Genomic DNA, 12080 nt, shown 5'->3' on the forward strand with positions numbered 1-12080 from the left:
TGGCCATTTGATGATTCTAAACCATTGATGGTCTATGCCAAATACATCTTAGATGGTAGCCATGGACCCGATGATGGGATACACAGAATAGCTATCTACCATCGATGCTTTATGCCACCATCACCATCTATGGTGCCTATCAGTGGTGGGCATACAGAGCCACTGTGATGCCCAGAGACACACAGCCGTAATCTGCGCTGGGAGTGACCACTTACATAGTACGTGGTTTTCCTGGAAACCTACAAAGAGACTAAAGAGGAAAATGTTTTGTTGGGAAATGTATTAAGAAATGTTACAGAGTAGCAAATGGCAATGTGGCGGTGTAGTGTAGAGCAGAGTGTAGTAGTGTGGTGGTGTAGTGTAGAGCAGAGTGTAGTAGTGTGGTGGTGTAGTGTAGAGCAGAGTGTAGTAGTGTGGTGGTGTAGTGCAAAGCAGGGTGTAGTAGTGTGGCGGTGTAGTGCAGAGCAGGGTGTAGTAGTGTGGCGGTGTAGTGCAGAGCAGGGTGTAGTAGTGTGGCGGTGTAGTAGTGTGTTGGTGTAGTGTAGAGCAGGGTGTAGTAGTGTGGCGGTGTAGTGTAAAGCAGGGTGTAGTAGTGTGTTGGTGTAGTGTAGAGCAGGGTGTAGTAGTGTGGCGGTGTAGTGTAGAGCAGGGTGTAGTAGTGTTGCGGGGTAGTGCAGAGCAGGGTGTAGTAGTGTGGCGGTGTAGTGTAGAGCAGGGTGTAGTAGTGTGGTGGTGTAGTGTGTTGCGGTAGAGTAGTATGGTAGTGTAGTTTTGCAGTGCAGTGTATAGTGGTTGAGTAGTGTTATAGTGTATTGTAGTGTGGCGGTGTAGTGTATAGTGGTTGTGTAGCATTATAGTGTATTGTAGTGTGGCGGTGTAGTGTGGCAGTGTAATGTAGAGTGGCAGTGTAGTGTATAGTGGTTGTAGGGTTATAGGGCCTTATTCTAGTTCACTCTTTCTAAAAAATTCCTTCTTAGATGGACAATACCATGTGCACTGCAGGGGTGCAAATGTAAAATGTGCAGAGAGAATTAGATTCTAATGAGTTATTTTGTTTCTGTGCAGGGAAAATACTGACAGCTTTATTTTTACACTGCAATATAGATCTCACTTTGAAACCCAAATCTAATTCTCTCAGCACAAATTACATCTTCACCCCTGCAGTGCACATGTTTTTGTGCACTTTTGTCTAAGAAGGATTTTGTCAGAAAGAGTGAACTAGAATAAGGCCCATAGTGTATTGTAGTGTGGCGGTGCAGTGTGGCAGTGTAGTTTATAGTGGTTGTGTAGCGTTATAGTGTATTGTAGTGTGGCGGTGCAGTGTGGCAGTGTAGTGTAGTGTGGTTGTGTAGTTTTGCAGTATAGTGTATAGTGGTTGTTTAGCTTTATTGTATTCTTTATTGTAGTGTGGTGGTGTAGTTTTGCAGCATAGTGTATTGTGTCAGTGTAGTGTAGTGGTGTAGGTAGGTTAGGGTGTAGTGTGGTTGTGTAGTGTTTCAGTGTATTGTAGTGTGGCGGTGTAGTTTTACAGTGTAGTGTACAGATGGGGCAGGCCTCTTCTTTGCTGGCGAATCGCCAGAACGTCACCGCTGGCGTTTCGCCAGCGGCCTGCCTCACCATCTGACTGAGACGCGCGTCTCAATCTCCGTCGGCGGGGCGACGGGAACCCTGTCCATCGGTGCCTTGTCCTGCTCCATGTCGGCGGTGGGCTCCATGCCAACGGCGTCTGTGTCGGCGATGTCAGTCGGCGTCCATCCGGGTCCGAAGAAATCCATGGGGGACCTGTGGAAGGAAATCCTACTCACCCAATGTCCTCCATGGAAGCTCTGAAGTCTTGATCTGCCGTAGTCCTGGACTTCTGTCACCTTCTGTGACATGCCAGTGACTCCATCAGCTCCCCGCATCGGACTGTCAGAGGCGCAGAGATCCTTCATCTTTCGCGCCTCTCTATAGAACGATTTTATTGGCCGCAAGGCGGCCAATCAGGAGCCGACTTTCTCAGCTCCTGATTGGCCGCCTAGCGGCCAATAGAATCATTCTATGGAGAGGCGCGGAGGATGAAACATCTCTGCGCCTCTGACAGTCCGATGCGGGGAGCCGATGGAGTTGCCGGCGTGTCACAGAAGGTGACAGAAGTCCAGGACTACGGCAGATCAAGACTTCAGAGCTTCCATGGAGGACCTGGGTGAGTAGGATTTCCTTCCACAGGTCCCCCATGGATTTCTTCGGACCCGGATGGACGCCGACAGACACCGCCGACACAGACGCCGTTTTTTACACCTTGCAGCCTGCACGGATCTGACTGATATGATGGATCTGACTGATATGATGGATCTGACTGATATGATGGATCTGACTGATCCGTGCAGACTGCCTCCACTAATTCGTATCAGCAGCCGTATATATGTGCCGCTAATACGAATTACTACGCCATCGGAGGGTTACACATCAGTTGTATATGACTGCTTTGTAAATCCCCCTCCGGGACACGACTTGGCATACAACGTATGCAGTTGTAGCCATTCGTATTAAGAATACGAGTGCAACTTTTTGCATTCGTATTCTTAGTAAATTTCCCCCGGAGTGTCAGAATAGGAAGCACAATGCAAAACATGAATCACCAGCACACACTGCTGCACAATTTCTGACAATTCTGTTTCTTCTTTTCTACCAGAGACAGATTCCGTACAATGATCAATGTGCTGGGAGACGCTCTGGCTGCCGGGATAATGGCGCACATCTGCAGGAAATTTTTGCACGCCAAAGTGAAGAGGTAATGCGGTAAAATGCAATACCACTGAGGTAGTGGGAGACCTGCACAGGGGAGGTGGTGGTGCTGGGGGGGGGGGGGGGGGGGGGAGGGGTAGTGGGAGACCTGCACAGGGGAGGTGGTGGTGCTGGGAGGGGGGGGGGGTAGTGGGAGACCTGCACAGGGAAGGTGGTGGTGGGATAGCAGGTGACTTGCACATGTGGGGTGGTGGTGTTGGGGGTGCTGTAGATGGGGGGGAGGGTAGCAGGTGGCCTACACAGGGGACATATTGGTGGTGGGGGAGGGTAGCAGGTGACCTACACAGGGGATGTATTGGTGGTGGGGGGAGGGTAGCAGGTGACTAGCACAGGGAAGGTGGTGGTGGGATAGCGGGTGACCTGCAAGTGGGAGGTGGGCAGTGGGTGGCATGCAGCGGGTAGAGGGAGATGTACAGTGGTTGGCGTGCAGTGGGCGGTGTGCAGTTAGCAGCATACAGTGGGTAGTGGGAGGCATGTGGTTGGTGTGCTATGGGCAGCATGCAGTGTGTAGGCTGAGGCGTGCAGTGGGCAGCATGCATTGTGTAGCGGGAGGCATGCAGTGTGTAGCGGGAGGCTGCCGTAATCGGCATGCAGTGTGTAGCGGGACGTTGCAGTGCGTGGCGTGCAGCGTGATGCCGGAAGTGCGCTGCATGCAGTGAGAAGTGGACAGTGTGCAGTAGGTGGCATGCAGTGTGTACCGGGAAGTGTGCAGTGGGTGGCATGCAGTGGGTAGTGGGAGGCAAGCAGTATACAGTGTGTAGTGGGAGGCTGCAGTGGGCGGTATTCAACATGTAGCTTGGGTTGTGCAGCATGCAGTGTATAGCGGGAGGCTGCCGTAAATCGGCATGCAGTGTTTAGTGGGACGTTGCAGTGCTTGGCGTGCAGTGTGATGCCGGAAGTGCGCTGCATGCAGTGAGTAGTGGACAGTGTGCAGTAGGTGGCATGCAGTGTGTACCGGGAAGTGTGCAGTGGGAGGCAAGCAGTATACAGTGTGTAGTGGGAGGCTGCAGTGGGTGGTATTCAACATGTAGCTTGGGTTGCGCAGCATGCAGTGTGTAGCGGGAAGCTGCCGTAAATCGGCATGCAGTGTGTAGCGTGTGGCATGCAGCGTGATGCAGGAAGTGCGCTGCATGCAGTGAGTAGTGGACAGTGTGCAGTAGGTGGCATGCAGTGTGTAATGGGAAGTGTGCAGTGGGCGGCATGCAGTGGGTAGTGGGAGGCAAGCAGTATACAGTGTGTAGCGGGAGGCTGCAGTGGGCGGTATTCAACATGTAGCTTGGGTTGCGCAGCATGCAGTGTGTAGCGGGAGGCGTACAGTGGGTGGCATGCAGTGTGTAGCGAGTGGAGTGCAGTGGGCAGCATGCAGTGGGTAGTGAGAGGCATACAGTGGGCAGCGAAATCCATTCACAATCACTATCAAATGTACTGCTCCTCCCCCTCCCTGTGTGTGCGTAGTGACTGAGGGGACATATACGAATTGTGAGCTCACCGGGTCATCTATCACCATACCCCCCTTTCACCGGTGCGGTGATAGGTGACCCAGTGAGCTTAGGTCATCTGTGGTCCCAAACATTGGTACCAATGACACTGCAGTGACTGACAGCATCTTCTCTGTATGATCCAGGTTCCTCTGATCTGCGAGACCAAGCCAATAAGCATCCACCAAATCATGGCGTACCAGCGGAATGGCTGCGTGAAGTCCCGGAGCGCCCCACACCTCTCTCATACAGTACAGGAGTTTCATCATGTTCAGGTGGACCCCGAGCCCGAAGTCTCGGAACCATCAGATAAATGCTCAGAGAAAGATCACTGTACGATAGAGATCAGCGAGCTGGAGACTAATGTGTAACATCACACAGCTGGCAGTACTGACCGGCCCTGTCCCTGCTGGAGGTTGTCAATGACCGGCCCTGTCCCTGCTGGTGGATGTCACTATCTTGTCCCTGCTGTCACTGACCGGCCGTGTCCCTTCTGGCAGATGTCACTGTCCTGTCCCTGCTGGAGGTTGTCACTGACCGGCCCTGTCCCTGCTGGAGGTTGTCACTGACCGGCCCTGTCCCTGCTGGAGGTTGTCACTGACCGGCCCTGTCCCTGCTGGAGGTTGTCACTGACCGGCCCTGTCCCTGCTGGAGGTTGTCACTGACCGGCCCTGTCCCTGCTGGAGGATGTTACTATCTTGTCCCTGCTGTCACTGACCGGCCCTGTCCCTTCTGGCAGATGTCACTGTCCTGTCCCTGCTAGAGGTTGTCACTGACCGGCCCTGTCCCTGCTGGTGGGTGCCACTGTCCTGTCCCTGGTGTCATTGACCGCCCTGACCCTGCTGTGACTGACCGGCCCTGTCCCTGCTGGCGGATGTCACTGACCGGACCTGTCCCTGCTGGTGGATGTCACTGTCCTGTCCCTGCTGTCACTGACCGCCTCTGTCTCTGCTGTTACTGACCGGCCCTGTCCCTGCTGGTGGATGTCACTGACCGGCCCTGTCCCTTCTGGCAGATGTCACTGTCCTGTCCCTGCTGGAGGTTGTCACTGACTGGCCCTGTCCCTGCTGGTGGATGTCACTATCTTGTCCCTGCTGTCACTGACCGGCCGTGTCCCTTCTGGCAGATGTCACTGTCCTGTCCCTGCTGGAGGTTGTCACTGACCGGCCCTGTCCCTGCTGGAGGTTGTCACTGACCGGCCCTGTCCCTGCTGGAGGTTGTCACTGACCGTCCCTGTCCCTGCTGGAGGTTGTCACTGACCGGCCCTGTCCCTACTGGCGGATGTCACTGACCGGACCTGTCCCTGCTGGTGGATGTCACTGTCCTGTCCCTGCTGTCACTGACCGCCTCTGTCTCTGCTGTTACTGACCGGCCCTGTCCCTGCTGGTGGATGTCACTGACTGGCCCTGTCCCTGCTGTTACTGACCGGCCCTGTCACTGCTGTTACTGACCGGCCCTGTCCCTCCTGTCATTGACTGATCCTGTCCCTGCTGTCACTGACTGGCCCTGTCCCTGCTGTCACTGGCTGGCCCTGGCCCACCTGTCATTGACTGGTCCTGTCCCTTCTGTCACTGACCGGCTCTGTCCATGCTGGTGGATGTCACTGACTGGCCCTGTTCCTGCTGGTGGATGTCACTGACCGTCCCTGTCCCTCCTGTGACTGACCAGCCCTGTCACTGCTGTCATTGACCGGCCCTGTCTCTGCTGTCACTGACTGGCCCTGTCCTGCTGGTGGATGTCACTGACCGGCCCTTTCCCTGCTGTCACTGGCCGGCCCTGTCCCACCTGTCATTGACTGGTCCTGTCACTGCTGTCACTTCCGGTCCCTGTTCCTGCTGGCGGATGTCACTGACAGGTTCTGTCCCTGACTGCCCCTGCTGTCATTGACTGGCCCTGTCCCTGCTGACAGAGGTCATTATCCTGTCCTGCTGGTGGATGTCACTGTCCTGTCCCTGCTTGCAGATGACCAGTCCTGCTAGAGACTCATGTGTAGCATCACACAGCTGGCAGTAATGACTGGCCTTGTCACTGACCGGCCCTGACCCTGCTGTGACCTACCGGCCCTGACCCTGTTGTGACCTACCGGCCCTGTCCCTGCTGTGACTGACCGGCCCTGTCCCTGCTGTCACTGACCGGCCCTGACCCTGCTGTGACTGACCGCCCCTGTCCCTGCTGTCACTGACCGGTCCTGTTCCTGCTGGCGGATGTCACTGACAGGTTCTGCCCCTGACTTTCCCTGCTGTCACTGACTGTCCCTGTCCCTGCTGACAGGTGTCATTGTCCTGTCCCTGCTGGTGGATGTCATTGTCCTGTCTGCTGTCACAGGCCGGCCCTGTCCCTGCTGGCAGATGTCACTGTTCTGTTCCTGCTGTCACTGACCAGCCCTGTCCCTGCTGGTGGATGTCACTGTCCTGTTGTCACTGACATGTCCTGCTCCTGCTGTCACTGACCGACCCTGTCCCTGATGTCACTGCTCTGCGCTGTCACTTACCAGCCCTGTCGCTGCTAGCGGATGACTGTCCTATCCCTGCTGTCACTGACCGGACCTGTCCCTCCTGTATCTGACCGGCCCTGTCACTCCTGTATCTGACCGGCCCTGTCCCTGCTGTCACTGACCGGTCCTGTCCCTGCTGTCACTGACTGTCCCTGTCCCTCCTGTAACTGACCGGTCCTGTCCCTGCTGTCACTGACCGGCCCTGTCCCTGCTGTCACTGACCGGTCCTGTCCCTGCTGGTGGATGTCACTGACTGTCCCTGTCCCTCCTGTAACTGACCGGCCCTGTCCCTGCTGTCACTGACCGATCCTAACCCTGCTGTCACTAACTGGCCCAGTCCCTCCTGTAACTGACCAGCCCTGTCCTGCGCTGTCACTTACCAGCCCTATCGCTGCTGGTTGATGTCACTGTCCTGTCCCTGCTGTCACTGACCGGCCCTGTCCCAGCTAGCGGATGACTGTCCTGTCCCTGCTGTCACTGACCGGACCTCTCCCTCCTGTATCTGACCGGCCCTGTCCCTGCTGTCACTGATCGGCCCTGTCCCTGCTGTCACTGACCGGCCCTGTCCCTGCTGTCACTGACCGGTCCTGTCCCTCCTGTAACTGACCGGTCCTGTCCTTGCTGTCACTGACCGGCCCTGTCCTTGCTGTCACTGACCGGCCCTGTCCTTGCTGTCACTGACCGGCCCTGTCCCTGCTTTCACTGACCGGCCCTGTCCCTGCTGTCACTGACCGGCCCTGTCCCTGCTGTCACTGACCGGTCCTGTCCGGCTGACCAGCCCTGTCCCTGCTGTCACTGACCGGCCCTGTCCCTGCTGTCGCTGACCGGTCCTGTCCTTGCTGTCGCTGACCGGTCCTGTCCTTGCTGTCGCTGACCGGCCCTGTCCCTGCTGTCACTGACCGGCCCTGTCCCTGCTGTCACTGACCGGTCCTGTCCCTGCTGTCACTGACCGGTCCTGTCCCTGCTGGTGGATGTCACTGACTGTCCCTGTCCCTCCTGTAACTGACCGGCCCTGTCCCTGCTGTCACTGACCGATCCTAACCCTGCTGTCACTAACTGGCCCAGTCCCTCCTGTAACTGACCAGCCCTGTCCTGCGCTGTCACTTACCAGCCCTATCGCTGCTGGTTGATGTCACTGTCCTGTCCCTGCTGTCACTGACCGGCCCTGTCCCAGCTAGCGGATGACTGTCCTGTCCCTGCTGTCACTGACCGGACCTCTCCCTCCTGTATCTGACCGGCCCTGTCCCTGCTGTCACTGATCGGCCCTGTCCCTGCTGTCACTGACCGGCCCTGTCCCTGCTGTCACTGACCGGTCCTGTCCCTCCTGTAACTGACCGGTCCTGTCCTTGCTGTCACTGACCGGCCCTGTCCTTGCTGTCACTGACCGGCCCTGTCCTTGCTGTCACTGACCGGCCCTGTCCCTGCTGTCTCTGACCGGCCCTGTCCCTGCTGTCACTGATCGGCCCTGTCCCTGCTGTCACTGACCGGTCCTGTCCCTCCTGTAACTGACCGGTCCTGTCCTTGCTGTCACTGACCAGCCCTGTCCTTGCTGTCACTGACCGTCCCTGTCCTTGCTGTCACTGACCGGCCCTGTCCCTGCTGTCACTGACCGGCCCTGTCCCTGCTGTCACTGACCGGCCCTGTCCCTGCTGTCACTGACCGGTCCTGTCCGGCTGACCAGCCCTGTCCCTGCTGTCGCTGACCGGCCCTGTCCCTGCTATCGCTGACCGGTCCTGTCCTTGCTGTCGCTGACCGGTCCTGTCCTTGCTGTCACTGACCGGCCCTGTCCCTGCTGTCACTGACTGGCCCTGTCCCTGCTGTCACTGACCGGTCCTGTCCGGCTGACCAGCCCTGTCCCTGCTGTCACTGACCGGCCCTGTCCCTGCTGTCGCTGACCTGTCCTGTCCCTGCTGTCTCTGACCGGCCCTGTCCCTGCTGTCACTGACCGGCCCTGTCCCTGCTGTCTCTGACCGGCCCTGTCCCTGCTGTCTCTGACCGGCCCTGTCCCTGCTGTCGCTGACAGGTCCTGTCCCTGTTGTCGCTGACCGGTTCTGTCCCTGCTGTCGCTGACCGGCCCTGTCCCTACTGTCACTGACCGGCCCTGTCCCTGCTGTCTCTGACCGGCCCTGTCCCTGCTGTCACTGACCGGTCCTGTCCCTGCTGTCACTGACCGGTCCTGTCCCTGCTGGTGGATGTCACTGACCGGTCCTGTCCCTGCTGGTTACATCAGATCCCAGTGATCCTGCACATTATACGGATGCAGAACGATGCTGACAATGTCTGGTCTCCTCTCTCTGTTATATCTGTACCTGTAGATGTGTGGGGACTGTATTACCACAGGCGATGTGGGCTCCCATCCTCCACGGGGCAGATATAGGACACAAGATGGAGACTTAGAGATTACATTCTACTCCAAAAAAATATCAAGCGGATCATAACAAATTATAATGATTTAAAATGTTTCCATGATTCTATCGTCCGACACAAGTCCGTGGATATCGCCCACAGATCCAAGGGAAGGATAGAACACCGGAGAGTCGTGTCATACCTGTATCCACATGTTCTCTGCTCAGTGGTATGTTAAACAGTATTTATGCACAGCGGCGCAGATGGTATCAGAGGTGTGGCGGGCATTCCTGCACAGTAATTGGGTGGTGGCGAACATTGGGCGTGTTATTGGAGTGCGAGGGGCGTGTCACTCCAAGCAATGATGTACACAGACGCATGAATCACCCAGGTAGGGCTGCTGTGCCACTGATGATGGCGATTAAGGACCGATCTGTATTACTGACTATGGCGTTTCAGTCCTTGTACCCCACGGGTATACACCAAGCAGAGCCGGCCCTAGCCTAAATGACGCCCTAGGCAAGATTTTGGCTGGTGCCCCCTAGCACCGCCACTAGTTCCGCCTCTGACCCTGCTCCCCTTTCCCAGCACCATCAACCCTCATCATAGCAGTCATCATTTTGGTGCTCCTATCCGCAATATTTTAAATAGAAACAGTGCACACATTCGGTGCGCAGCCCAAACAGGGGTGTGTTCTTGCTGGAAAGGGGCATGGCCACACAATAGTACCCCCAATTCAAATTATGCCACACAGTAGTGCAACTTTATTCACATTATATCATGCAATGGTGTCCCTTATTCACGTTACATCACACAGTAGTACCACTTTACCCCTTTCTCTCGGCACCCCTGATAATATCACACAGTAATGCCCCTTACACATGACACACATTATTAATGTCCTTATAACCATAATGCCCTTTACACATTATGCCAACCTTTATTAATGCCCTTCACATACCCTCCAACATTTCCATCTAAAAAATCGGTACAGGGTTGTGGCCATAGACCGAGGGGCGTGGCCATGTGTAAAAGGGGACGTGGTCTTAACCATTTTACTTTGGACTACATGTGCCAATTTCTTTATGAGTTCCATTTCAATATAAATACTGCGCTGGCTGTCCCTACCTCGTCAGCTTAGCGGGGTCTGGCCATAAAATCGCCGACTGTCCCCGCTGTCAGGTTCTCCATGCTGCGGCACGTCCATGCTGTGGTGACGTCACGCAGCCCCGAAAGTGTCGGCTTGTGCTATTGCGGCCGGGACTTGTGGTCTCTGGACAGCCGACATCCTACAACCACAGTCTCTCCCTGAGCAGCAGGGGGAGGCAAGCCTGTCACAGCCCTCCGCTGTGCACCCTGGGAGATGTAGTCCTGGCCGGCTGCTTCTCCATGCTCTCTGGGGAGCAGTCGGCAGTGTAATAAACTACATCTCCCAGAATCCCTCAGGCAGCTAAAGCTGATGTTAATAAAAACCGGTACATTCGGTACAGTTTATTTTAGCCGGTACAGACCGTTAAAAAACGGTACTGTACCGGCTAAAACGGTACAGTTGGAGGGTATGCCTTCATACACATAATGACACACATAATGCCGCTTACACATATGTCGCACATTATTAATGCCCTTATACACATGACACACATAATGCCCATTACACATATGCCGAACACTATTGCACAACCAACCCACCCGCAGACAGCACTCGCACAGCCGCTAACACTGTGACATCTGCCTCTGCTTGGATACAGATGTTTCCTCATACATCTTGCCTCAATACGCCATGCAGCTCCTGGCCCTTCTGCTAACGTTGGGTGCCTTTTTTGCTGAAAATTCGTCTTATTTGCATTGTTATGACCAGCACACACAAGGAGCTTCCGATGATTAAAATATGTGGCATAAATATATTCTGTGTGCGACTGTGGCTGTACCTGCATACGGAATGCAATGTTACAGTGATTTCCATGAATACACTATTTCATATGCAGATACAGCCTCACTCACATACAAAATATAGGCATGCTGCATATCATTTTAATCAGCAGAATCTGCTGATGCCCCTAGGCATTCCAAATGCCCTAGGCAATTGCCTAGTTTGCCTATGCCTAAGGCCGGCTCTGACACCAAGGGAGGAATTTAGGCCATTTGCATACAGTCGCTGAGACACTGCTGTGGGATCACTCATGTGCAGCATTTAGCCCAATGTCACCACTACCTCATGGGACAGAGCATCCCACAGCTTAGCTGCTCTTACAGCAGAGAATCCTTCCTGTATTCCTAATGAAATGATCATCCCTTTATTACCAGCCTATGGCCTTCATCCTCCGCCTGGTTCCTGCCCCTCTTTACCCCATAGACCCTATCACTCTGCCCTGGGTCTTACGTCTGGTGCCTGATGCTGCCCCGTAGTGATGATCTGTAGAACGGTGTGGATTGTATTTGCCTTTGCAGCTACTGCCTGATGCTGAGTGTGACGGGCACCTGCAGTATTCCCCAGGTGTACACTATGTATATATACTATATGACCTATGTTATCTAGCTGAGTGTGACGGGCACCTGCAGTATTCCCCAGGTGTACACTATGTATATACACTATATGGCCTATGTTATCTAGCTGAGTGTGACGGGCACCTGCAGTATTCCCCAGGTGTACACTATGTATATATACTATATGGCCTATGTTATCTAGCTGAGTGTGACGGGCACCTGCAGTATTCCCCAGGTGTACACTATGTATATACACTATATGGCCTCTGTTATCTAGCTGAGTGTGACGGGCACCTGCAGTATTCCCCAGGTGTACACTATGTATATACACTATATGGCCTCTGTTATCTAGCTGAGTGTGACGGGCACCTGCAGTATTCCCCAGGTGTACACTATGTATATATACTATATGGCCTATGTTATCTAGCTGAGTGTGACGGGCACCTGCAGTATTCCCCAGGTGTACACTATGTATATACACTATATGGCCT

The 12080-nt window shown here is 54.7% G+C and overlaps 1 protein-coding gene across 1 annotated transcript in view; it reads left to right on the forward strand.

Annotated features, from left to right (window-relative positions):
• Positions 1 to 11624, forward strand: part of SLC1A7 (solute carrier family 1 member 7) — a 199393-nt gene extending 187769 nt beyond the window's left edge. The window contains 3 exon segments of the mRNA XM_083157919.1: positions 2675 to 2748; positions 2751 to 2773; positions 4412 to 11624. Of these exon segments, the coding sequence (XP_083014045.1) occupies positions 2675 to 2748; positions 2751 to 2773; positions 4412 to 4636 (322 nt within the window). The 3' untranslated portion in view covers positions 4637 to 11624.
• Positions 11625 to 12080: the final 456 nt, after the last annotated feature.

This window comes from Crinia signifera, chromosome 8 (assembly GCF_055691185.1).
Source record: "Crinia signifera chromosome 8, ASM5569118v1, whole genome shotgun sequence".
Lineage (NCBI taxonomy): Eukaryota > Metazoa > Chordata > Amphibia > Anura > Myobatrachidae > Crinia > Crinia signifera.